The 27,084-nt window shown below is 37.6% G+C and overlaps 2 protein-coding genes across 6 annotated transcripts in view; both read right to left on the reverse strand.

The window, feature by feature from the left end:
• Positions 1–655: 655 nt before the first annotated feature.
• On the reverse strand, positions 656–8,364 carry LOC139975160 (thiamine transporter 2-like). Its single transcript, XM_071982819.1, has 5 exons — positions 8,228–8,364; positions 5,706–6,798; positions 5,169–5,361; positions 4,413–4,554; positions 656–3,323 (listed from the first exon to the last, which is right to left on the reverse strand). Exons 2-5 carry the CDS (start codon positions 6,760–6,762, stop codon positions 3,222–3,224), a joined length of 1,494 nt encoding a protein of 497 aa, XP_071838920.1. The 5' UTR covers positions 6,763–6,798; positions 8,228–8,364; the 3' UTR covers positions 656–3,221.
• A 2,288-nt stretch (positions 8,365–10,652) lies between these two features.
• LOC139975165 (glycogenin-1-like) overlaps positions 10,653–27,084 on the reverse strand; it is a 36,495-nt gene continuing 20,063 nt past the window's right edge. Inside the window, exons 4-11 of one of the 5 annotated variants that reach the window (XR_011795675.1) lie at positions 22,897–23,059; positions 21,423–21,549; positions 20,680–20,812; positions 19,750–19,803; positions 18,201–18,374; positions 17,227–17,262; positions 12,367–14,926; positions 10,653–12,334 (exon numbers count right to left, since the gene is read on the reverse strand). Coding sequence is in view for 4 of the 5 variants with exons in the window: in XM_071982825.1 (XP_071838926.1) it covers positions 14,699–14,926; positions 17,227–17,262; positions 18,201–18,374; positions 19,750–19,803; positions 20,680–20,812; positions 21,423–21,549; positions 22,897–23,059 (915 nt within the window). In the remaining variant the exon portion in view is untranslated. Of the gene's footprint in view, positions 14,927–17,226; positions 17,263–18,200; positions 18,375–19,749; positions 19,804–20,679; positions 20,813–21,422; positions 21,550–22,896; positions 23,060–27,084 lie in introns of all 5 variants that reach the window. The other 4 variants (XM_071982825.1, XM_071982826.1, XM_071982827.1 and 1 more) reach the window with 4 other exon arrangements.

Raw genomic sequence — 27,084 nt, forward strand, 5'->3', positions numbered from 1 at the left:
GTACTGAGATATCGTGTTTACAAGGTTTTCACAATTTGACCCCTAGTGACCGAAAATGACCTTTGACCTCCACCAAAAACAAAATGCTTCTAGTACTCAATGTGGTACTTCTACATACTAATTATGAGGTCCTCCCAAGCTTTCCTTCTTGAGATATTGTGTTAACAAGGTTTTCACAATTTCACCCCTGGTGACCCCAAATGACCTTTGACCTCCATTAAATACAATAGGCTTCTTGCACTCAATGTGGTACTTCTACACACTAAGTATGAAGTTGGTCCACCATTCCCTTCTTGAGATATCGTGTTTACAAGGTTTTCACAATTTGACCCCGGGTGACCCTTAATGACATTTGACCTCCACCAAACACAATAGTTTTCTTGTACTCAATGTGGTACTTCTACACACTAAATATGAACTGGTCAGACCTTGCCTTCTTTAAATATCGTGTTTACAAGCTGGGCGTCACAAACGCACTCACACACACACACATACGCCATCATGAATGCATAGGTTACGATTATCATCGAAACCAAAAAACATACTTCACCAAAACATACCATGAGGAGATTTTTTTTTTTGTGAGGTTACTCCTGTGAATGGTGTTTCCATTTCATTTCTTACACATTGCACGAGAAGCATGACACACGAGGACAACTTTGCAAAAGACGTTTATTCCTTCAACACAAAATATGTAATGCAAGACAGCATATTCAAATCATGCCATTAAAAAAAATACGAAAATTTGCACAAGTTATTTCGTCATTATCAACTTGAACAGATATATCCACTCTGTGCTTATGGCATTCCATAAAATTACTTACAAATATATAGTTTCCTCTAATTGCTCCATCTTTCTCTAAGTCAGAAAATTTTAAATCGATCCAAATGAGACAATGCAAATACTGCAAATATATCAAATCTTTACTACAAAAGGACAGGCTGTCATTTTCTGTAGCTTTTGTCATGAATTTTGTATGTCTTGTAATTAACCATTGAATGCTAACAATTAAACAATGACAGTGCAATTAATAATTACCATTAGCTTTATAATTACTAGACAGGTTTTATTCAAATAACTCAGAATAAATGGAACATTTTTGAAAGTTTTATGACTGCACATATTTTTATACTGGGACCTATAAATTTAGTCCTCTCATTAAAAATTATTAATTAAAATAATGAAAAGTTCCCCTGCGATGAAACATTAAGGGTAAAATGAAATAATTGCTATTCCTTAGTTTTATGTTCTTTTTGTTGACAATTACATAAGTAGGCTGGCGTGTGACCGATCGACTGTAATGTTACTTTGAGCAATATAATAGCACTTGGCACATTTAGTCAAAATTGTTGGATATTAGTGACCAGGTGGCAAAATGCTATTTGAATCCCTTACAGTAGCTAATCTGACAGGAATCTATTTTAACTTTTTGAAATTCATAACACTGGATCGACTTGTCACTTGTACTATTTTTAAATTCATCACACTACAACCAATTGTCTAGAAAAGAAGACATTTAAATATCAGAGGTGTTGCCATGGGTAAAACAATCTGCCATGCCACACCATCCACCTCCTTCTTCAAAGCAAAAGAATAGTATAAAACAGTAATGAAAAAAATTGATATACACGATGCTATCTGGCCGGCAAGAAATAGTTGTCGTTCCCCCTTTCACACGCAAAAAATTGTCTTACAAAAAACTCATCAAAACTCTACAGGCAATGACACTACATCAATTAAACAGGACAATAGCAGAACTAAAACAATAGCAGAACTCACTGACTACTATGTAATTATCCTGAGAAACTATTCCTGTTGATGCATACACATAGGATTAACAATCAAATGTAAACATATCTATAATACTGGCAGTTTTGATGTCCAACTGCAAAGAATTCTAGAGATTTAGTAATGATTCAATTTTGTGTCCTGAATGAACTACTTTGAGAGTATAACTGGAAAGCGGGTTATAGTCAACCTTAACATATCCTTAGATAATACTACAAAGTTAGCTGAAACCATTATCGTGAACAGAGCGTTAAGAGAGTAGACAGGTTTGTTGAAAAGAATGCGTTGTGTGATGGGCTACAAATGGATATATTTTAAAATTGGCATTACATGGTCCCTACTACTGGAATCGGTGGTGTAACCTACTCACTGGTCAAAACACTAAATAAGTTAATGTTTCCATAACTTAGATATATTCTTGATAAACCCTTGCAACACATATTTAATACCAGATATCTATAATCTTTACTAAATCGTTGTTAGGCAATCTAGATTGCAAGTAGTAAAATCTTTACCAGTTATTACTGCCCAAGTGTCCATCAACTACTGTCAGTCTGTGAAGTTTCAATATTCTCACCTCAAAATTAAAACTGTAACAGATTGCTATTAAAGGGCACCTTTGCCTTGATTAAATTAAACTGACTTGATTACATGACTCATAAGCAACATCTTGAAAAATATAATTTGCTTTTTATTAGAAAAATATTTATATCCTCATTATCCTGCATGTTGCATAACATACTCAATCGTGAATTTATCTAGTACAATGATTGGCAAGCAGTCATCATTTTTGTACCAAAACCCCTGATAGTCCTTTTTAAAGGATTGGTTCAGGTGTTTGACATGTCTATTTTGTATGAAAGAGCAAAAAAAGACAAAAAGAACAGTGAAGAAACTACCATGATAGCATGCTCTGTTAAGGAGATATGACACTTTGAAGATATCAAAATTTCTTTGAAAATGACTGGTGTAGAAAGACTTACTGTGAGGGTGTGATGTCACATCCTCACTTCCTTAACATTTGTTAATATATTTCTTTAAAAATTATTTACATTGTTTAACACATTTGAAAATAATATAATCAAAAATTCTTCAGATGTTTAATCTCAAATACTTCCTTTGACAAATATGAGATCTCCTGAGTCTTGACATATCTTTTGGTTGAAAGTCATGAAATATCACCAAATATTTAGAGAAAAAAACAAAGACTTTCCAGGAATGTGAGGATGTGACATCACAGCTAGTCAGATTTCAGCAGTTTCTACACAATCTGATAAAACTTTACACTTGAATATCTCTTTAACCGAAAAAGATATTTGAACATTTTTTTCACCATTGTGTTTCTTTTATTGTCCTCTTTCATTTAACATAAACATGTATGACAACTGAACCAATCCTTTAATGCCCAAATAGCAAGACCATGGCATCTCGTTCACCTATTTCGATTTCTGCAGCATTCCCTGTACAAGATAAAACAGGCTTTAATCAGGAAGGCACTTCCCAGTGCTCCAAAGTAGGCACCATAAATCATAAACTGTGAAAAAAACAGAAAGGAGAAACATGTTGGACGAAATGGTAGAAGATAAAACACAATATGAACTTAAAAAAATTTCATGATGATCTGTTTTCAAAATAATACAAAATCTATTAAAAGAAACTGTTCAAAGGTGAAAACTAATTATGCAAGATTTGTCGGTAAGAATCTATCAGATGTAATCGTGTCTTCTTACACCCTTGCCGAATGCTATTTAATTTACATCACAAAAACTTTGGTAATCCAAACAGATATAACAATATAAGCATGGCAGGTACAGTAGTCAGCATGTTTAAGGAATAAAAGTTCCTGCGGCAGACACTGGAAAGGTTTTAGATGAAGAAACAGCTAGTGGAAAATCTACCATTAAATAGCTCACTGAGAAATGGTTGTTTGAGGTTGTAGTACCAGCATGTAATATGCTAGACAAATCCCATCAGAGCTCCATCAAATGGATCATTTTTGGGTGATTAGCTAACTTTTTGAATTTTTTTTAAGAGACTTGATTCTACAACTTGTTTGTGACTAGTAGATATATGTATATGTATATATGCATTTCTTGTACAGCCATACATATAACATTTCAATGATAGTCCTGTATGGGTCAACCAGGGAGTTGTTATGGTTCCATAACAACTCCCTGGGTCAACTAACTATTCATATCTTATTACTTCCCCCGATAAGTCAGACCTTAACCCTCTGCACATCCAAGAGAGCTCATAAAAGAGTTTCGCTGGTCAATGGAATTTCCCAAAACCTTTCCGTAAAGATTAATGCAGCTAATCTCTGCTCAATCTCTGCTCTCAATCTAAGGCTAAACAATCACAGTCTTGTATGATTTAATTTGCCTAACTATATTGTTTGTCCTCGCTATCCCAATAGGTCAGAGGTCAAACCCAGTGCAAAAAGGAGGTCAAGAAAAAGTTCGCTTGGTGGGTTGTTGCAATTCCAACAAACGTATTCTGATCAATATATTTTGTACCTTGGTTGTGCCTTGGTTTTTACCTTGGTTTGTACCTTGGTTTGTACCTTGGTTGTGACACACAACGCCACGTATATTTATTTCACATTTCCCTCAGACTTTCTTACCTGTAAATCCGCTGGGCTGTTAAGCACATGACTATCCACTACTATTAATGTCAGCAAAGTCTCCAGCACCAAGGCGACGAAGGTGTTCCAACCAAAGACTAAGGCATAACGCTCCACGGTCAGAAACTTGGCTATCTGAAAGCTAGATGGAAACGACGTGCAGAATGTAGTACATATTGAAATATATTGTACAGTACCACAGAAAAATGATGAAACGATAACAAATATTAATCTTAAAGTAAATTTCCATAATTCATACATGTGCAATCAGATTTTAATAGACTTAACGGAACAAGGAAATCAAAATTCCTTCTATTAAGTGAATGGGCACATTTGTGACGAGCATCTTACCCAAAAACGGAAATCTTGCTCTATTTTTAAGAGATTGCAGGAATGCCACCTTGACCATGATGTGATGTCATAGTGTCACACTATCACTAGAAGGTGAAAACATTTTTTCCCCTTTTTTTCTCTCACCTTTATTTTCCTATTCATATTTTCCTGAAAGCCATTTGCAACAACAAATTGCCAGTTGAATAACTTATAAAATATTTACAAATGTTGGCAGATTACATCATTTTAATGGGGGGGGGGAAGTATCTCATCATAATTGTGTGATTACTTACTATGAAAGTATGGTGCCTTAAGCGATTGTCAAGTGAGGGAGTGGTTGATTTTTGTGTTTACGAGGGAATGCATAATGGGCCTGAAAAATTTGAAACTTGATTAACGAAGTAACAAAAAAGTGGATCTTACCTCGCTATGGTGATCAAAACTTGATATGAAGCCCTGAAGATGATGTAGTTAACAAAAGCCACCCAAATATTGGTCGTAAGGCTCATGGTAAATATCAGGATGCCGTCAAGAACGGAGACAACACCCATCAGAAATTCTCCGTATATATCCCAATTGGTTTTGACATACATTATCAAGAAAGAGCTGATGGCACCTGTATATATGGGATGGGGAAAAGGAAACAATTAAACCTGTCATCATTCTACGAGAATTCTGAAGTTACATTTTGTGGTGAATTTTTCACAATATGCAATACCAAATGCAACTGTTACAAGACGGAAAAGACACATACAAAAATCTGTTTTCTAATTTCACGACCGCAACACAGTCCAACATCTTTTCAACTATGACATTTTTTTTTGTGGAAAAAAGCAGAGCACTTTCAGATTTTCAAAAACTTAAGAAAACTATTTTGTGAGAGTGTGTGCAATTAAAAACTGATTTTTTTTTTGGCAGGAAGATCAGTACCTCACTTTGTAAACAATAAAAGTTTTGTACCGAGGAGGGTAGACGCTGCTTCCACTGCACCGTAGTACGGATTATCTGGTACCTCCATTCCCTGCTTCATGTATATCAAGTCCCAGAGATTTTGAACATAGTTTCCTATCTGGTAATAACCACAGGTAGCTACTGACCACCAAAGTGACCACTGGAGTAGATTCCAATCGCTGTAAATTGACAAAAACTCTCGCCACATCTGTTTCAAGACTAACAAAGACTGAACACTGTTGCTTTGGATGGAAGAAATAGTAAACTCTCCCTTTGTAGGGCAGCATGGTTCTTCCTCTACTGAAGGGGAACGAGAAGCTCCAGGTGACCCTTCCGGGGTATCCCGGTCCTGCTCATTATGTGCATCCTCATTATTCTGAATCGTTCCACTTACTGAATCCTGCTTTGGCTCTTCAACTTCTGATGCGCTAGGGTGCACAGCTGTGTTATCCCCCACTGCGTTCGCTTCCTCATTGATGAAACTCTGATGGAAAAACAGGCTCTTCTTAGCTCTGGGGAGAACAACCCCAATGAGTGTTGCAATGCTCACAGTGACAGTTCCAAGAATATTCAGACCCGCGTAGGTTAGAATATCGTATGTGACGAAAACCTGACCGAGGACACTAGAAAGGAAGCCACCGGCCAAATATGCAACCCTAGTATAACTGGAAACAGCCTGATATTTCTCTGGGGGTACCACAGCGTACAAGTAAGCAAAGTAGCCAATATCCGCTGCAGTGGCAATGCCGTAGAAGCACTGCATGAGTTGCATGAGACCAACACTGTATCCGAAAATCATTACAATCCCCGATGCAACCAGAGCGAGTCCCTCTGCCACAATGACGGGTTTATATCTGACCAAGTCTGTCAGGATAAACACGGGTATCAACGTAGCTGCATACGAATACGTCCAGAAGGGATAGATGCGATTTTCTATCTCACTCTCTGATAAGTTCTTGCTTAATAAAAATGGAGTAAGGAAAGGTTCCACCGGTCTTATTTCCTTGATGAAACCAAACAAACAGATCGTGATGGTGGGGATGATCCACCTGTTAGCAGGATCCATCTTTGTCAAGGGTCCAGGCAAGTACTGTTGTTTAGTCTGTCAAAATGAAGAGCATAAAGAAAGGTTTGTATAAGGTTCGGTCCAGATAGACAAACTAGCTACATGAATTCAGGTGCATTTATTCCACTGAGTGGACTCTACAGTAATTACATTCCACAACCCTCCAATATTCACAGCAATAATTCAACAGGCGTTGTCCAGGGTATCTTAGAATTTCCATGAAAATATGTAAAATATTATTACTGCACATTTAGTATGTACTCATTGCAGTAATATGGTCTAGGCTAGATGAATGCTTTGAGGATTTAATTTGACAATGATGCAGTGAAACCTGCTAGGGCTAATCCAAAAGGTGGGAGCTATTCACCTGATCAATGGTTTGATAACGATGGCGCTCTGGCTTATTTACCCAATCATCTGTTCAATAATTGTTGCTCTGGTGCTTAGTGACCTGGTTGTCGGTTAAATAAATGATACACTGACCAGTACTTATTTAACCGATCTTTGTTTCAATAACAATGATGGCGCTCTTACTTGTTTATTCGATCATCAGTGGAATAAGCAATGTATTCGTGCTTATTTACCTCATCGAAGGTTACATAAGGGTGTGCCTCTTACTGGAACATTGTAGGTTAAATATGGGTCATTCCATATCAAATCACCAGATTATGGAGTATGTTGCAATTCAACCTCTTCTTAAACTTACTACATTTATTGTTTGTTGGATACACCAAGTAAATTTAAGTATATTCTGAAATTTGTTGTTGAATTGCTTCAAAATTCATGCAACTGCAACTTCATGCAACTGATCATAATGCCTACTTTAAAATCCCACAATTGTTGCCACCATAGCATTTTCTTGACTTTTGAGGTGTAATTTCTCAGCAATAAAACATCCTTTTACCTTCCTATTCCAGAAGCCCATTGATCATATCCCATAGAAATGGAAAATCAAATCAAATTAGGCTATAAAATCATGTTTTGTAATTGTGTAAAAATCTCTACTTAAGACATGCATGCCTTGAAATAAAATAAGTGAGAAATGTTAAGTGGTGGCCAACAAAACAACTTGGTAGCTAGGCTATATTTAATTTATAATGTAGCCAGGTTTAGCCCTAGGGTGGAGGGACTAGCACAAGTGAAAGATAACATTCAATTCTTTGTCTTTGTTTTCCATCTGTCAGGTGTATAAGGAGGTGTTTACATTTTAGGCAGTGTTATTTGGCTGACTGCAGGCAAACCGTATACTGTGACCTAACATCCACTGCATGCTACCCTGGCGTAGGCGACTAATACTAGTAAGTACTATTAATTGCTACTTACTTGCCCTAAACCTTACGTATGCCTAACGTTAGGCTATGCTAGCTTAAGCCTAACCTTCCTCGAAGGCACACATAACTTTTACCAAGGGTAATGTTTGAAAAAATAGAAAAGCGCGATGAAGTCCCTGCCAAATATCACTTACGTGTCCACTTGAAGGAACGTTATTTCGTTAAATGGCCATCGCAATCTCTCAAATAGTGAAAGTTGTTGCTCGATGCGCGCAATTAGGGCCTACATATGAACTAGTTGCATTCATTTTGGCGTTCCATAAAAAGTTTTATGTGTAACCGACCATAACAGACGATAGTTTTTTTTTAACAAATCTTATAAACATAAAAGATGTACAAGATGTTGAAAATTATTTGAGTAGCAAAACCTTTGAGCATTCAATGGTTCTGTGAATGTGCGGAAACACAGCCATTCGATAATATCTGGTGTATTTTACGAGGAGTCGCGTATCACTTGTCTGCACATCTGTCACTTTCTCACATCTCAGTGACAAGTGACGAATGGTCACGGATCCTTACAAGTACAGATTACGGAATGGGCAACGTGCATATCTTCACGCTGTTCTATAACGATTCTATGTGTTTATCTCCTCGAAGATTGATTAGATTGATCTACATCTACATCGGTACTCTGCAATAGACTGGTGTCCATCTCGCAAAGGATGATAAGTGACATCACCAAGTCATGTGTTGCATATTAAATCTCTGCTATAAGATGATTAGTGACATCGCAAAGGATGATCAGTGACATCACCAAGTCATGTGTTGAATATTAAATCTCTGCTGAGTACCTAGATGTTTTCACTTTGAAATTGTCAGCAGACGTTATTGAAATCAATTCTGGAGAAAAAGAGTTCCGATTTGTTATCGTTCTCGAAAAAAAGCTATATTTGTAATCATCTGTTTGCAGCGAGGTTGGATGAACTAGTAATATCTTGATTGAGTTGTCTAGTTGTACGAGCTAGCTTCTTAATGTAGGATGGGAGCCACTATGTAGGAGGATTGATCTAAGATAGGATTCTTCTGCAATCTTGCAAAAAACAGTAAAAATTTATAACACTTTGTGTGTAAACGTCCGAGTTTCATTATTCACCGTAAAGTTTAACCATAAGGTTTTTTTTTTGAAGGTTTTCTCTAATTAAAAAGAGTTAAAAAGTACATTAATTGAACCTTGAGTTGAGTTGTTGCAGCAATATGTTGTTGTGGTGGATTTGTTTAAAACACAAAACGTTATTGTTTCACACTGACACTTCACTGTTGGAGCTCAGGTATTGATGTATTGTCAACTTATCTTTAATAGTACAATTAGAAAACAATTAGATGTTAATTCCGCGCTCATAAGTCTTAATATTCTGTCTCGTGTTGATGAGATGCATTCACATACCTGATTGAAATTAGCAGCCACTAACAGCATATGTAAACAAATAACACATTTCTTAATATTGAGGGCAGCAATGCTAATTAATAACCAGAGGCGTACATTTAGATATACAGCTTTGTTTATGTATAACTGTAAATATGAAAGGTGATAAATGTCACACTACAGGTATCACAGGGTGTTCAACATTGACTGTCCTTGACTTGTTACCTCTTAAACAAGCTACCAGGCAAGGGCTGCGGAACCGGGGTCACAGGGGGCACGTGCCCCCGCACTTTTCCTCAGGTTAAAAATGTGCCCTTTTTCTACATAAAAATTGAGGTGTCTCAAGTTAGCAAGAGGCCAGGGAACCAGAATGGACACTCGGGAAGGGCCGTTTCCAGCCATCTGAGGGGTTTGTAAAACCAAAAATTTTCTTGTACGCTCCGCGCCAACCGATGGTGGTGCTCCGCTCAGATAGTCGTGCATACAACTTTGCAAATCCTGGCTATGCCCCTTACTTTTAATGAATTTCTGTGGGTCAAACTCAAAGCTATTTCAAATGAAAAAATTTGTTAAGATATTGACAAGAAATAAACTCTAATTTGGAAGATTCCTACATTAGCAACTAGCATGATTTCACCTCATTTTGTCTCAAAAGAAAACTTGTTCCTTGTTTCCCAATTTGCACATTGGATATTGCAGTGCTAGTATGCATATTTTCCTTGAGGGGGAGGGGGGGGGGCGTTGATGGAGTGATGTGTATAAGCAAATAAGATAATACAATAAGAGTTATAAAGGGTACTAAATATAAGGCTGCATCACTCCAATCGAATTTCTGCAAAGTGCCCTTTGATGTCGGTGCCCCCCCAGATTAAAAGTGCTTCCGCCGCCCTTGCTACCAGGGCACTGAATGAAAAAAATAGTGTTCCCCAATCATACAAGTCAATTTGATGATCCAGTTACGGCCCATATTTGGTAACTTGCTGATCTGCAAAACTGGCTCACCATGGAAACAAGAAATGGAGAATAATGTAGTAAAATGTTGGTATCGTGAAAGGTGATAACCTCCATGGACAAAAAGTACATTCTTCTACAGAAGATGCTGTAAACATCACTAAACTGATCGTTTCCTAAATTATCTTTAAAAGAGCTAGTTTCACCAAACAAAAGAACAACGAAAAAGCAAAGAAATGAAAATGTATACTTTGAAGATTGACTTGAAGTTTTTAATTGAAATAGAACTTTCCTATACATTTAATTACAATAGCACATATTTTGCTAGTTTATAGAATCATTGCATGATATTAGTACAAATCTCTTTAAATTTTGAATAGAGTTGAAGAAACTGATAAAACAAAGAGAAACATCCCTAAATTTATGGATGTAACTAAAAAATTAGTACATAATGGAAGCTGAACCAAAAAAATGATAATAATCCAAACTAAAGCTTTCTTTATCCAAGAGCCATCTGGAGTAAATGATGAGAGTTGTTACCAAGGAGACCCTATATGGTGGCAGCATTGAAGTAAATGAAGTGTATAGTGGAAAAGAAATAAAACATTACAACAGCTGACAATTAAAACGACTTTGGTTGGAAACAGATACTTTAGATAGACACCAATGGATGCTCTTAGGTACCTGAACTTTCAAGATGAATGAAACCAGGAATAACCTATTGCACAGCCACATTAAAACAGGATGACATGTTTCTTAAAGACTCCTGTCACTTTTTCACATTTCCTTTATGCATAGTTTTACGTTCCATAACTCAGTTTCTAAACAGGAGACATTCCTTGCGATGGCGAGGATCCTTCCTTTTGTGAAGAAGATCATTTAATCCTTTGATTTAATCCCCCACTTTGTTTAGATTTAGATTTTTTTTTTTAAAAGGGCAGCTGGTTTAATTTAATCAAAGTACTCTAAGAATGAGTAAACTAAAACAGAAATTATTTTAAAAAGGTAATTGTATGGTGCCCAAGAAGTGCTGTCTGTTGGTCGTGCCAACAGACTTTCCATTGCAAATTAAAAATGAACTAATAATGGCAAAAATGATGGGATCGATGATAAAATTTAAAAATGAACTATCATTTCATGATATTAAATAAATTTTTAATCCAAAGAGAAAACTGTTTGAAACCTTCCATTGTAGATTAACATGAAATAATAATTGCAAAAATAAAAATGGTAAAAAGATTGGATCAACTATAGAATTTCAAATGAAACTATCATTTCACGATATTAAACAACAGTTTTACTGACAATTTTAATGGACAACGTTTCACATATAATGATCTCATTTGCAAAAATTACATGGTTCATTACGATGTATGATTTCTTTCCTTTTTCGTTATCAGGTATTAATTTCACTTTCAGGAGGAACTCCTGCCAAGATTTTATTCTAGATATCAATGAAATAAGAATTTTTCAAGTTCACCTTTCATACTCTTTGCAACAATACCTTCATAAGCCTTAAAGGATGTGAAGACTCGCGCACAAAGAAACGTCTCATGCCGGTAATCTGACCTAGTTTCGAATGAGGTGTAACAGAAGTGTTAGACACCACCATCGATCCCAGAAAATACACACACAGCTTGCTACCGTCGGTAATTAGACATTAGTGTACAGTCAATACATACAGCTACTGTCGATACCCACAGCACAGTGTACAAACAATACAGCGTTGGACATCTCAGGTCCAGCTAAAGATAACAAGGTATCACGTTTCATTACTGTCTGCATTTTGTAGCGACAAGAAGAAAACGTCATTTGCAAGCAACGGAAAGTTAACTTTTTCAGAGCGCTGCACACGGTTTGAGGCGAGTCTTCAATGCCTTTAATTAATGCACTTCTCTGGTGAGTGTTCCCCACATAGTCTGCATACCTATGACCTCTGACCCCACATAGTCTGCATACCTATGACCTCTGACCTGCTCAATCCATATCCTGCAAAAACAAAGTTGCAGTGTGAAATATGAAAAGGCAAAATACTGAGTAGCCTCTCCAGTTTTAAAACTTTTGAAAACTCTTGAAAAGATCTAAAAAAGGTATTTTTTTCCCCGTAATTTATTTAAGGGCATGAACTTTCATTACAACCTATCAGGTGTTAATGTAGACCATTCCATATTTGACGTAAAAAGTTGTGTACCACATGATGGTGTGACATAAAACTATAACGTTTGCAGCACTGATGGATATATGATATAATGCCATTTACAAATCACTTAAATATAGTTGAAATTCCCAATTTTTTCCGGACGAAAATGCTCAGTTTAAGTGACATTTATCAGAGCTGTGTTAATTAATTAAGTACAAGCCATGACATTATCAGCACCCCCCCCCACACTCAGATATTTAAATCCAAACACAGGTATCCTTAAAGGAGCAGTCAGAGGGAGGAGATAACAGAATTATCTACTGCTTACGGAGATGCTGATCATTAGTCTTCCCAATTTCAGTTGTTCCGGTTCCTCGGATAGAAATAAAAAAGTTTAAAGGAAAATTACGGAGGGATCGTTTCAGACCGACGTGTTAACATTTCAATCTTCCAACATATTTGAAAGCTAAGCATAAAGTAGAAGCAAGAACATGTCCTTAGAAAGGCTAGACCCAATGTAATAAACTGATGATGGCACATGAGCGTTAAATGGAGCAGACCTTAAGTTCCGTCCTCCGGTCCTCCCCACCCCCCTGACTCCCCCCTGACAGTGCATGTACTATTAGAAGTAAGACACACAGTTATAACAGTTTGATGATGGTATACCAGTGTTCTTTCTGTTTAATGCAGTATTCCATTTTCTGTTTAAAGCAATGTTCCAATTCTGTTTAAAGCAGTATTCCATTAAAGCAGTGTTCCATTATTTCTGTTTTAAGCAGTGTTCCATTATAAACACACACAAACAGATGCCACAGAAGCCGATGCATATCACAACTGCCTAAAATACTCTCTTCCATCTTTGGCACGTACCCTTCGATCACAATATTGTAACAAGGTGATTCTTTTTCAAAGGAATTAACCATTTTGCAAGGAATGAGCAAATTCAAAAGTGATATTTCATCTAAAACAAGTCAGAAGACATAGGTTCTGTCTTGTATAATACAGAGTTCTTTAAACTTGACAAACTCGCATTCAGAAGGGAAAGAATGTCTATTGTTATATTGCAACATACAAGCATGTTATGTTCAGTACACCACATAAGAAGAGCCAGATATGAGAGACGAGTTCACATTTAACTGCTAGTTTCTGACATCATACGGCACATGAAAGTTTCAGACATCGAACAATGTATCAACATTCTTCTTAAACAGTACGCACTAAGCTAATGCAGCCGGTATGTCGTATGTACTATAAAGTACATTAAACTGCGTCAACGTTTTGCATAAAGAGTTTGCGCCCTCTATTCTATTCCATGCATGGATTAATTTATTCCGTATTACCAGATAAAATGTTTGGCACATTTGCTATAATAGGACAAAGATATATAGCACACCTCTTTATACATGAACAATTTATTCTATAAGTGACAAAATTCAGAGTGTTCAAAGTCTGCTACACAACAATTTCAACACTAAATTATTCCATGGAGTTGTCTCCTTGACATAATTACACCACCAGTGGAGGTATTTAAGGTAATGACACAGTTTGTATATACACTTTAGCTGTACCGAATCAGGCGCGTAGCCAAGGGGGAAGCGAAGGGGGCGACTGCCCCCCCCCTTGAGCATATATTTGTGTACATTTTTATGATATCGCTAGTAATTTCAAAATTGAAAATGATTAGATGCAACTTGCAAGGCCTGGGAAGTGCCATTTCCAGCGAACTGGGAGGCATTTTCGGCCAAAATTTACTTGTACGTTTCGTGCCAACTCATGATGGCACTACACTTACATAGTTTCCAATGCCGAATCTATGGCTCTGATAATTTGCCTACAGGTTCGCCCCTCCCTTGGCAAATTCCTCGCTACGCGCCTGTACCGAATTTTAACGGAAGGAGTTTACCACAAAATCCACTACTTATTATCTGAGTAGTTTTCTTCCCAGCTTTTCGAGACATAACATTTACATTGACGTAATTACATCGCAAAAAAAGCTGACACAGGCAGGACTCAAAAGCAGCCGATAGAAAGAATCCTGGCGGAGAAGGTCCAGTGACGAAAAGGTATAAAACAAAATGACATTTGTGCTTTTAAGAGAGGTTAAGTGAATTAGAAAGCTAGCCGTATGTGAATAATTAATTGCCCGATTCTTCATTCGGTTTTGTTTTCGTTTTCGGGAGTCTTCTCCATCTCCTCGGTGTCTTCTTTCTCGATCACAGACTTGATCTGATCTAGAATCAGATCAAATCGATCTGCTCCCTGGTAGTCGATCTCTCCTCGTTCCCACGCACGCTGTCCGGCTCTTGGAGAAGAAGAGCGAGCGGAGGCTGTACTGTCGTCTAACTTCATTTCGCCGAACTGGTTCGCGAGATCCTTTCCCTGTAACAAAGTGGAGCAAGGAATAATTTGTGGCGAGAGGATGTATCTGCGGGAGGGGGAAAACTTTTATTTATCCGTAAATGTCACAATTATCATCATCTTCTGGGTTACCAGACAATGTTAGAAAATTGAAGGAAATCTTCCCGTCTTATCTCAAAAGTTTGAAATAAACACAAAAGAGTGACTTTTGGCACAAAATTAGATTTTGAAATGTCATAAATTTTGCCTTATGGGAGCATTGAGCATTCCAGAGATTATGGTTTTAAAGCTGAATATCATGAAAGCTCAAACAAGCTACAGAAAGGAACTTTTTTTGAACTGTGACATTTCAGGACTAAAATTATACCTAATAATATCACCCTTTTTACGCAAGTAGCCTTAAGTCTTTGGTAGGCTATTAAAAGCATGGCTTTTGGTTAAGAATACACTACAATGCATGACTCTACCTACTATGAAGCTTTATGCAGGTTTATGATAGATTGTCTCATATTATGCAGGCTACAATAGACCCTTGCTATATTCGTCAGTTTCTGTCATAGACTTACTCCAAGCATATCAGACTCTACAATGTTAGACTTTTACTAGAAGAGCTCTTATGACAGACTTCTCAACTCATCCCTCATTCTTGGACAGGTTTCTAGACTTTCATCTATGTCCTTGATATTTTGTAGCTTGGAAGTCACGTCCATATCGCAGTGACATGCCGAGAGCAGAGGTCTTGCGATTATTTTTCCCTTGTTCTTCCACTTACACCTAGCTTCTACATGACATCATTTTTCAGTACACTCTAAGTAACCATTACTACATGTTAAGCTTACAGTCACAAATTCAGCAATAATCTGTGCCTATGAATGTAGGGAACATGTTTGTCTGACCCCAAGTTCCCCAATTACCGCCTCCATATGTCCATGGGCCATACTAAGCATACAAGTATCAGTTTGCACATACAGAATATTTCATATTACAATGACATGGTTTTATAACAAACCTGTAATGATGGTTACTTCCCCCCCCCCCAAATAATTAACACCTTTCCAGCAGCATGTTGTACATATAAATCTGATTGGTACGGGTGGGGGATAAGATGGTGGGGGTTGGGATGGTGGTTTGGGTGGAGGCTAAGATTGGGGTTTGGGATGGTGGTCTGGGTGTGAGATGACGTGGGGGGGGGAGGGAATGGATGATAAATGAGAGAATCTGGCCCTAAAAACATATTGTAAGTTGAACCATTGGAAATTGAACAAGTCATGCCTAGTTGCCATATTACTTACTGCTAACAACATAGACGGTGTATTAATAAGTGTATAGTAATAACATGTCTGTTATACTGTTAAGTGTAAAGGACAAAACTGAAATACAAAGCAGCCGGCTACAGGTCTACACTGTAGAATATATACAAATGTGAATACAAATTACAAGCAGTTGATGATAACATGTGACCAGTCTTGATCAAATTAACATGAGCCCAACAGGCACTATGATTTCTTGCTTTGTGGAATATTAATATGTATATGTCATCACCCAATATAATATTTATGCCCAAATGTACCAGCTATTAAACAACTTTATTTCAAGTCTGGATACAATCTGACGTAAGGTGTTGAGAGTTACTACTATTTTAAAACTTTGGCCCCTCCCCAAAAATTGGGGCCAATAAAATTCTGCACCCAAATGGTCTCAAAAGTATTGGGCCCCACAGATTCAGGCCCAAAGAACGTGTCCCAAAATGCACTTGAGTGGAATAAAATTTGGGCCCAACTGACATGAAAATTGGTAAGGAATTTTCTGGGGCCCAGATGGCCTACATGTACCAGCTTTTAACTTACAACTGTATACCAAGTTTAGCCAGAATCCAACTTACCATTGCAGAGTTATTGCAATGAAAAGCAATTGCTGGGCCCAAATGGTCCAAAAATATTGGGCCTAAAGAATGTGTCTGAAATGCATTAGAGATGGATATGACTTTGGGCCCACCCAGCTTAAAAATGGACGGGGAATTTTTTGGGCCCAGACAGTCCCACAAAATCAGGCGTAAATGTACCAGCTACAGTATTAACCAACGACTGTATACCAAGTTTGGCTACAATCCAACTTGTGGAGCTATTGCAATGTAAAGATTTTTATGCATGACCCTATAACCTCTTTTATATTGCTTCCAGCAAGGAACCAAAAAATTGTGACAAAAAAACGTTTAACAAATATGGACAATAAGAATGAGGCAGCACGTGCTTAGGGTAGAGAGCAAATTGTCACAAGTGATACACTGCATGAAGAATACAATTTAAAAGCTGGATACTTACGACGTTGCGTAGAAGCTGAAATGAAAGAAAGCATTCCTAACCAAAGGCAAGAGCATGCAAAGAAGAGAAAAGCATAGCAAGAATGAAAAATTAATAGCTATGAAAATGACCATCACAAAAACCTCCTGGTTACCAAAGAAAGTCCATGAATCATGCCAAAAATATGAGTGATTATATAAAGCCACAAATTGCAGACCGAAGATATCTAAGACAGCAAAGTAATAACATGTAACTTAAGCTTCCGTCAGTAGCAGGTCAAAATTTAAGATTGCTAAAACGTTGCTAAAGTTTAAAAGTATAAAAAAAGTATAAAAGAACCATCTGGAGGATAGTTCTAACCTTCCGAGTTATTCCAAGGCATAGAGCATTGTCCAGGATTGTGATTTGTACAATTGAGTGACTCCTCAGGGAAGGAGAATGCTTTTGGGTGGCAGCAAAATGTTTTTCGACAGTTGAGAATGAGTGACCATTTGATTGACTTTCTAGCATTTTTGAGAGGGGGGGATACTGATAACCTCTAAGAATAGGTTACACAGGTTTAAGTTGAAACTTTCTATAACACAAAGTAACTTAATGTAGAGCAGTTCCTAAATAGCTATTTTCATACCAATTCATATGCTTTACAACAGTATGACTCAAAAGCAACTTAAAATTTCCAAAATGGCAATTAATACCACAACAGCAACATCAAATATATTAGAGCACACTCAAATCAAAGTGAACCACCACATGTTCAAAACTAAAAGGACGATATCAAAACAATTTTTCACGAAAAATGGCATAACGAAGGAATGAATTTAAATTTTAAACAACTATAAAAAAATAAACATGCTTTCTCAGCATTCTTGACAAACTGGTAAACATGATTGCAAATTTTAAAAAATGCAAGCAAACCTATGTTCATGAATCTACAGTGCAGTCTCGTTAAACTACATTTGAAGATTTATTTTCTTGTTTTTCATTTTTTGAGGTACCTTTGAACTGGCAACAGAAGGTTGCTTTTGTTGAGGTTGCTGAGGTTGCTTCCTGTCAATTTCAGCCATACTTTGAAATACTTGCAGAAAACTCTCAATTGGAACCTTGGCCTGAGAGAGACATGAATTCACTACTGAATCAGAGCCAACCATCTCAGGTACGGCCACTTTTTGCTGGAGAGGCAGAAAATAACCCAAGGAGGAGTGACTCAAGTCCCAGACTATTCAGTCACCAAAGACGGTCAGACATTACAGTAATGAGTTCTACTTACGTAAAACAGGATAACAATTGGAACCACCCAACAACATGTAAGTGATCAGGGAGTATTCATATATTTAAACTTCTGTACTCTTGCAGATAAGTTCAGATATATGAAAATTTAAACATCACCCCTGGTAGGTAATTTAATTGATATCAGCCTGAAAGGACATTTATCTAAAATATGCTATGCAGACACAAGCAAACACTTCACATCGGTGGCTAGCCAACTGATAGCTTAAGCACATTTTCAAAGTTTTACCATTTGGAAGACCATTTAAGATAAGAAACCTTGGAATTCTCCTGGCAAAATCCCACCAAATGTTAGCCGGCCCCCCTGATGGTAGTTTTCGTAGCTTCTAATGCCACCGTCCTTATCCACTCAACCATACCACATACCACTATTGATATACACATAGTGTACATGGAAGTATTGTCAGAGAAACAGCTACCAGAACCGTTTAACTTAAAGTAACTACATACACAGAGAAGTAGTAGCTACATAAAAAGAATAGTGATTAGGCTTAATACATAGATATGAGCTTTGGCAGATGAGATAAAATATATATCAGTTTCTATATTATTATAACAAAACACAGTTTAAAGTGCCAACATGCATTAGCCCATAGATGATCAGAATTCATATACAGAGAACTAATAGCTACATAAAGAAGTAGTGAAAGTATGTGAAATGCATGTTGCATTTAGCGACAATGGTGTCCTTCCCGGCTTAATACATATATATGAGCTTTGGCAGATGAGATAAAGAAATATAAGAGTTTCAATATTATTATAACAAAACACAGTTTAAAGCGCCAACATGCATTAGCCCATAGATGTTTAGAATGCAATTAAATTTTTTTTAAATAGTGACTCCTTAATTTAGGGATAGTTTGAAATAAGGAATTTCATCATGTTGTGAGTAAACTGTTAGGTTGGCTGCTAATGGCATTTCAGTTAGTCTCTTTTATTGAATGCTAGAATGGTTGGCATTATTTATTAGATACATTATTTATTAGATACAGCCACAGAAAACAAAGAAGATTTAAATCATATTAATAAACAGGTGTAACAATCCAGCAGATCAAAGTCAAATTCAATTTGTTAATTGCAAATCTAAAAACAAATAGTCCTCTTGACAGATGACTACATGAATTAACTATTTGTTTTTAGTATTCAATGCCACATTATGTTTACATTATGAAAATAGAGTTAAAGAGCATAATCTGATGCAAGTTGTTTGGGGAGCAGGATTTGGGGGGGGGGGGGGGGAAGGTGACAGTTACTAACCTGTTCGTGTTCAATTCTTGGTTTGATTTGAGATGTAAAGACAGACCACCATCTCTGAGAAAGGAAATAGAAGAATCAAAATATGAAAATAACCTGAACATAAATTTAGTAGACAAATATTAAAAGATCAAATTAAAGGGATAGTCACCTGCTAAAGGTTAAACATTTGTCAAAAACTCTGTGCCAAACATTCAATCGTGATTGGTAGAATCATGCATACTGATGAAGTTTGATTTGGCTATATGAATGCATCTGGCAAATTAGTCAGTGACATCACCAAGGTAGATGAACTAACATGCTGAATAGAAAAATTGCTCCACAGTGGAAGGCAGTTTCAGTTTGTAGAACTCTTTTCCATTAACCCTAAAGTTTATAGTACATTCATTCAAAAATATACCATGCTTCCATGATAAATAAAAAAAGGACAAAACTCTTTCAATGAGGAAAATGTTCATGACCTGATACAACCAATAACTTAATAATGTACTTAATTGATGTATACCTTTGATTTACTTGAAGCAACACAGACACAAAAGCCAGCAGGTAGTGCAGATACAATTATGTAATAAGTAAACCCTATTTCAGATATAGATTCAATTACTGCATTGAGTACTACTTTAAGTGTACACTTTAAGTGCCTCTAAGAGTCTACTGTGCGTATTTTGCACACTTAGTTCCATTTTAATAAGAAGCACTTCATCTTCTTTCCAACACATTCTGTTACTTTATACTGAATTGGCGACCATCTGTTAAAGGAGAGTTGTCTTGTTATAAATACAAAATGAACAGACAGATACGATTTTATTACTCTTATCATTATCACATGATCTTAAACTGAATGCCAGCCAATGCCTACAAATCTTTCAAAGTTCAACTTCAACCAAAAGGAAGGTTGAAGACATCAAATATAACATAGAAATAAAGCCAAACCTTGATTAGTTCCTCATCATGTTGGCTTCCTATCCCCTCAGGGGGTTGTAGGTGACCAGTGTTAACATTGTAGGAGTACAGCCAGGGTTTGGCCATTCCTATGAAATGTACGATACGTACATCATTACCAAATCTGAAAGACAATGATCAAATAATTAATGGATGTCATATATAAAGAAAACATTTTATCCAAAATTAACTAGCAGGAATCCCAAGTTTGACATGCAACATAAATGAGCTCTTTTTTTGTTTTTAATGCGATATGACTGTAAAGCACACATGTTACAAATTGCAGCTGTTAAAACTGTAAGCCCTCCTGGCTGTTTTTCACTCAGTGATGTTATTTCAAGTGTTATTATGACGTCTTTGATCGGCCAGATACTTTAGTTACCAAGGTATAAGTTATTGTTCAAGCATGAATTTAATACCAATACCAATTTGCAGCAAGTATGCATGATTACTTGTTCAGTGAATCTCAAACAGTTAAACCCGCTGAGGCTGCAACATACAAAAACTCTTCAAAATTTAACATGAAAAATATTGCTTTGTGATTAATCAATGGACATACACTGTGTGTTGCTGAGGAAAACAAAGTAATCATAAATAAAAATGGAATCAGGGCAAATTTCATGATGTTACAGAATAAAATTTCTTCTCTCTAGAAAAGATTATTCAACATCATGAGTATTTTTTTTATTTCCAAAATGACTACGGTCAATATAAAAATAGCAAAATTAACTCACTGTCGATAGGCGGGAAGATATGAGTAGCTGACCGATGATGTCATGTTGTAAATAAATGGCAGATGTTTACTAATGTCTTTGAAGGCCCAATCCTTGAAATAGATATTAAGTAGGCCTTGGTCGCCTCCTGTAGAAACCAAATGATTACCCAAAAAAATTAAAAAAGATTGTATTGTGTACATATACAATAACATAGTAAACAGATGCCCTAAATTTTAGCAAATAAGGTATAATTTTATATATGCTGTAGGATTATTATCAAGAAAATACTGAATCAGAGGCTGGGAAGTGAATAAATAAGCTAAACCAAATAGATACTAGTCAAGAATTAGACTTATTTCCAATTATTATAATAGAATTTGACAACATTTCAAGACTCCGTTTCAATCATATTAATTTCATAAATAATGTATATAAAAAAGATTTGTTAGTGGAGCAACAATGACAAGCTACTCTCAGGGGCATTTCAGGGGGAAAGGGAGTAAGGTGGATGGGGTGGTGGGGTAGGATTGCGTTGGGTAAGAGTGGTGGTGGGGGTTATACATATCCTCCTTTCCAACAGAACATAAACATTAAAAGTCGTTATTAACTTATTACCAAAAGCTTACATGTAGAGCTAATTATAAACCTAGTTTATAGCCTAAATATGCCTCACAATGCCCCATTTCTGCCTAATTGGGTTTTCTATTTCTGGTGTATGACACCCCAGGTCTCCTTAATTCAACGACCCTCAGATCTCCTACTTTTTAAATCCTGGATCCAATCCTGACTCTTGAATGACACAGATCAGAAACCTATGGAAAGTCTGGCGATCAAAATGCCTTGTGGAAAACGCTTACTACAAGTAACCCGCTAAAACCCCTTAACAGAAATAAAGATTAAAGACCAATTATGCATTCAATCTCCACAGTATAAATAATCTTTCTTTCAGTACTATTGCATAGTAAACAATCACACCTTCGCGATGACAATGTTTTTCGGCCAAACTTTTGGCCCATTTGCAGTGATCGAGCCCATCTGAAGCATGTTGTCAGCTCGACCAAAACAAAGAACATCACATCTCCGTATTGATTTGAAGTTTAACTGGGCCAAACATTTTGGGGGAAAAGGACATCATATATTATACAATTCTATCAAAAACAATTGAAGAGTGAGGGATCGATTAGTTTGAGTTTATTTAAGTAATAATAATAATAATCAGCAGTTATTTTTACGATGTTTAAGCGACCACAAAAGTGGGAGAAACCCACAAGGGCTTATGGATTACAAATTACACCTCGAGTGGCTTCCAAATTCAACATTTTAACTAGGAATCTTTTCAATTTAGACAGTCATTTCAGATGGGAAAACCGTAGATTGCTCTTGGATGAAAAACCCGCCTTACTATGGCCGGGTATCAAACCCGGAACCTCCCGATTGCTAAGCCACATTGCTTGCTTCAAGATGAGATCTGAAAATGCCTGCAAAACCATACCATCGAAACTGCCTTGTGTAACTGCACACTGAAGAAGTCCTCTGTGAGTTTCATCAGAGGGTCTAAATACGAAAACACCAGAGTTAAAACAGTCCGGCCAACCAACGTCTGGAGCGGCCGAAAATTCTTCTCTGTCAAATAAGTCATCCACGTTTTTTATAACCTGTCGGAGATAAGGGGGAAAAAACATCGATCAAACATCGAGCAAGCTGCAAATGTAGGCATATATTTCCTATTCCTTCTTCTTTCCTTTTTGTTTTCTTTGTGAGTGCGACTGGGGTGGAAGTTCGTTCAGGTTCAGTATAATTTACATGTGAGCATGAAAATAACATGATAAGAAGATCGAAATGACACAAAACAAACAATTTTTCTCATTTATTAGTCTGTGTTTAAAAACTGTAAAGGTAACCGTTTAAGCAAAGATAAAATTTACAAAAGATCGGCACACTTTTGCCACGATAAAGTGTATTGTCTGCAGAACAACATCGATCAAGCTTACCGTACATGTATGTTAAGTATAATAAATGCGGTAACATAGCAATTAAATTTTTTTGGGGGGTAAAAACCCTGCGGTTTATAGTGTTTTGGTAGAAAGAAACCCTCACTATGGAGAAACAGACCATGCAAAAATTTCCTGGTTGTTCATAATTTAATATTAGCATTTTAACGATGGTTTAATAACTGTTCAGATTTCACGCATATTGTACGATGGAAACTGCAATCAAGGTTTCACTCTACAAAAAGAACGGCATTAACACTTGTGAAAACACCACACTGAAAGTATATCTCTTGAAAATACAGTTACTCTAGATATTACAATGATTTGAAGGTTTGAAAATTGTGAATTAAGTAACTGTGAGCTACAGTAGGATATCACTGATAGTTACACTATATATTTAATCTTAATCTTGTAGGCATGGAAACAAATCAAAATTCAGTTTATTTCAGAAATCTCCCCCCCCCCCAACCAAAAATGTCAACTTCAGATGAATTAGTGAGAGTATTATTACATGCATAATTGTTTGGCCCAACAAAATTGTCAATTTTTACGAAGAGGTTAATTACTCATAACTTAGGGTTTGCCGAGTAAAAATTATATCAAAGTAATCTCTCTTTCATCAATCGCCCGTTGCTGATATGTAAACGAATGTAAGTTACGATGGAATGCTAAAAACTCCAGATAAGTGCAATATAGACCTTCAAAGAACCAGAGCTTAGCAATATTTAAAGCAAGACAGACCAACCAAGGTTTTCTCTTCTGTTGTGAACCTATATGAAACATTTCCAGCAGTAAAATATTTGTTTATTTGACTACGTTTTTTTTTTTTTTGAGGAAATGTTTACCAGTTTGTCTACTACCATTTATCATCCTTAAGAATGGTCACTGAAAACATACATTTGCTTGGATTTGAAAGAGATTACAGTAAGTTTAATCATGAGTGTATCAGAAGGACCCAATAAAATAACATACTTATGAACTCTATATGGAACTGGATCTTTCTGCCTTCCACAAACATATTGATGAATGATACTTAAACTTATCACAACACACATCGCAGCGAAACAAAATTCATTCAAGGTTTTCGCAGAAAGTCAGAAGGAGTTGAACATACCTCTGATTGCAATTTGTTGTAACAATTAGTATTGTTTTATACCCCCACCTTCCCCCCTGCCTCCCCCTGTTCCTCCCCTCCATTTTCTAACCAGGGTGTATCGTCGCTCTCATTGATATTCTTATATCTGATATAACTGTGGCTTCATATCACAGATGCACAAACCGACTCACTGAGGACAAATAATGCAAAGTTTCTGAACGCGGAGGCATACTGTATGAGCAGTAGAAGAGCAATTAAGACACTATGTGAGTGTAATACCGGGATATACTCTAGGACTAATATAACATACATGTCAGATATATTCCAGACAGGATCATCTGTCTCGGTGATTAGGAGGACATGAATGCATCTCATGAGAGGCAGCAGCAGCAGGAGCCGGGACTGATTGTAAAACTTACTGTAGTATATCACACACTGCACTACTTGGCCAGACGCCATACCAGACTAAAAACACATTGAGGACATTAGCCATAGAGAGAACAGAATTCAAACACTGTCATATGTAGGGAAACCATGTACTACTACTACTACACAAATACCAAAGTAGAACATGTACAGAGAAATCTAATTAATGCTCATTAGAAAGCAAACATCAACTCATTAGAGCACATGTTTTGAAAGAGAATGGTTTTACAGAAGAATAACATTTGGCATTTATTAGTATAGACACTACAGGTCATGAACTGTAACACATACCGACTTGTCTCTCTCACGGCAAATATCAAATAGCGAAATCAAATACCTAAGTGCAAACTCTATCGCTAAGATATTATGACTGGTACGGTACATATATATACCAAAAAGTTGTAATGAGATCACAGAATAACAGGTAGAGTATGATGTTGCAATGCTGGCATGAGCTCTGCAAAAACTCCAAAACTTACTGGTTTGGATATTTACGAGTGACGAGCTTACCTGTCTCGCCACAACCTTAGCACCCTCATTCTACCGCGCCTAGAATGTCCTGGTAACCTTTTAACACTGTGCACCCTCTGTGACCCGGCTTCACGGGTCACTGCCCATCCTTCTCATGAGACCAAAGCCCTCCAAAGTGGTCTCTGCCTTGGAGTTGAGTAGTAGTCCTCCCCGACAGAAGGGGAAGACTACCCCCTCGACTCCTGAACTAACATCGAATTCTGACGCTACTGACGGGAGGGGGAGTACTTCCCCCCAGTAGGGAGGGAGACTACCCTCTACGACCCCGTCCACGTCTGACCCCTTAACTCTAACAAGGAGGCCTAAAATAGCAGGAGATACTCTTAAGTTAGGCCCAACGCCCCGAACACTGTAGTGTAGATGTAGTGAGGAGACAGGTAAGTCACGAGACAACCGAAGTGAGAAGAACATTAGTTCATAGAGAAGGGGTTATACGACACTAAAAACCCCAGTAACTCACGGTGGAACTAGGTTACTACAAGTTACTACACGTTACTACGAGTTACTACCGGTTACTACAAGTTACTACGAGTTACTACCCGTTCCTACACGATACTACGTCAAAAAAAAAAATTTTTACCATGAACTCACCGATAAAATTAGGTGGCCGGGCGAGGACTCGTTCGGTGGAGGCCCTTCCTTTTTTTCTCAGGTCTCTTGGCCTGTACAGGAAGCTGTTGCTGCCTGGGGTGGACCCATCTGCAAACCCACGATGTATAACGGTAATTGCCGACCTGTAGTTCTTGATGGTCGACACTTGCTTGCCTTCCTCGAAGAGGGAGTGAAGGAAGTCTACCACCTGTGCCAAAGAGGTTTCGGATGGCAGTACCTGTCTGTTGTGGCACCATTCCCCGAACTTGCGTAGTCGGGAATCGTAAGTAGCAACGGTTGTTGCCCTCCTGGCGTCGGCCGCGATCGCGGCAGCCGCTTCCGAAAAGCCCCTCTGTCGAAGGGAAGTCCTGACAACTTCCACGCAACTAGTTGTAGCCCTTTGATGTCTGGGTGGATGAGGGTCCCCCGTCTTTGGGACAGCAGATGGGGCGTGTCCGGTAGGATCGCTGGGGTGTCCATTAGAAGTTGTAGGAGCTCCCCGAACCATGGTCTGCGGGGCCAGAAGGGGGCTATCAGTATGACTCTTCCTCTGGAGTGGCGGATCTTTCTCAGGACCTGGCCGATCATGCAGAGCGGCGGGAAGGCGTAAGCTTCCAGATTGTTCCATGGGAAGGACATGGCGTCGATGTGGTGCGCCCTGGGGTGGAATTGTCTGGAGCAAAAAATCTGGAGTTTGGTGTTCTCCGCCGTCGCAAACAGGTCCACCATTGGTTTGCCGAAGATTTCGAAGATCCTGTTGCATGTTTTCTGGGACAGTGCCCACTCGTTTGGGTCCATCTGTCCTCTGGATAGAGCATCGGCCATCACATTTAGTTTTCCGGCGATGTGGGACGCCCGTAATGTCATTCCGGAGTCCTTGGCTGTCATCAGGACTTCCCAGGTCAGCTGGCATAACCTCTCGGAGTGAGTGCCCCCCTGCCTGTTTATGTACGCTACCACGGTGGTACTGTCCGTGAAGACGGTGGTTACTGTATTTTTCAGGTGTTCGTGGAACGACTCTAGGGCCCGTTTGACAGCCAACATC

The sequence above is a fragment of the Apostichopus japonicus genome, chromosome 10 (genome assembly GCF_037975245.1).
Source record: "Apostichopus japonicus isolate 1M-3 chromosome 10, ASM3797524v1, whole genome shotgun sequence".
NCBI lineage: Eukaryota > Metazoa > Echinodermata > Holothuroidea > Aspidochirotida > Stichopodidae > Apostichopus > Apostichopus japonicus.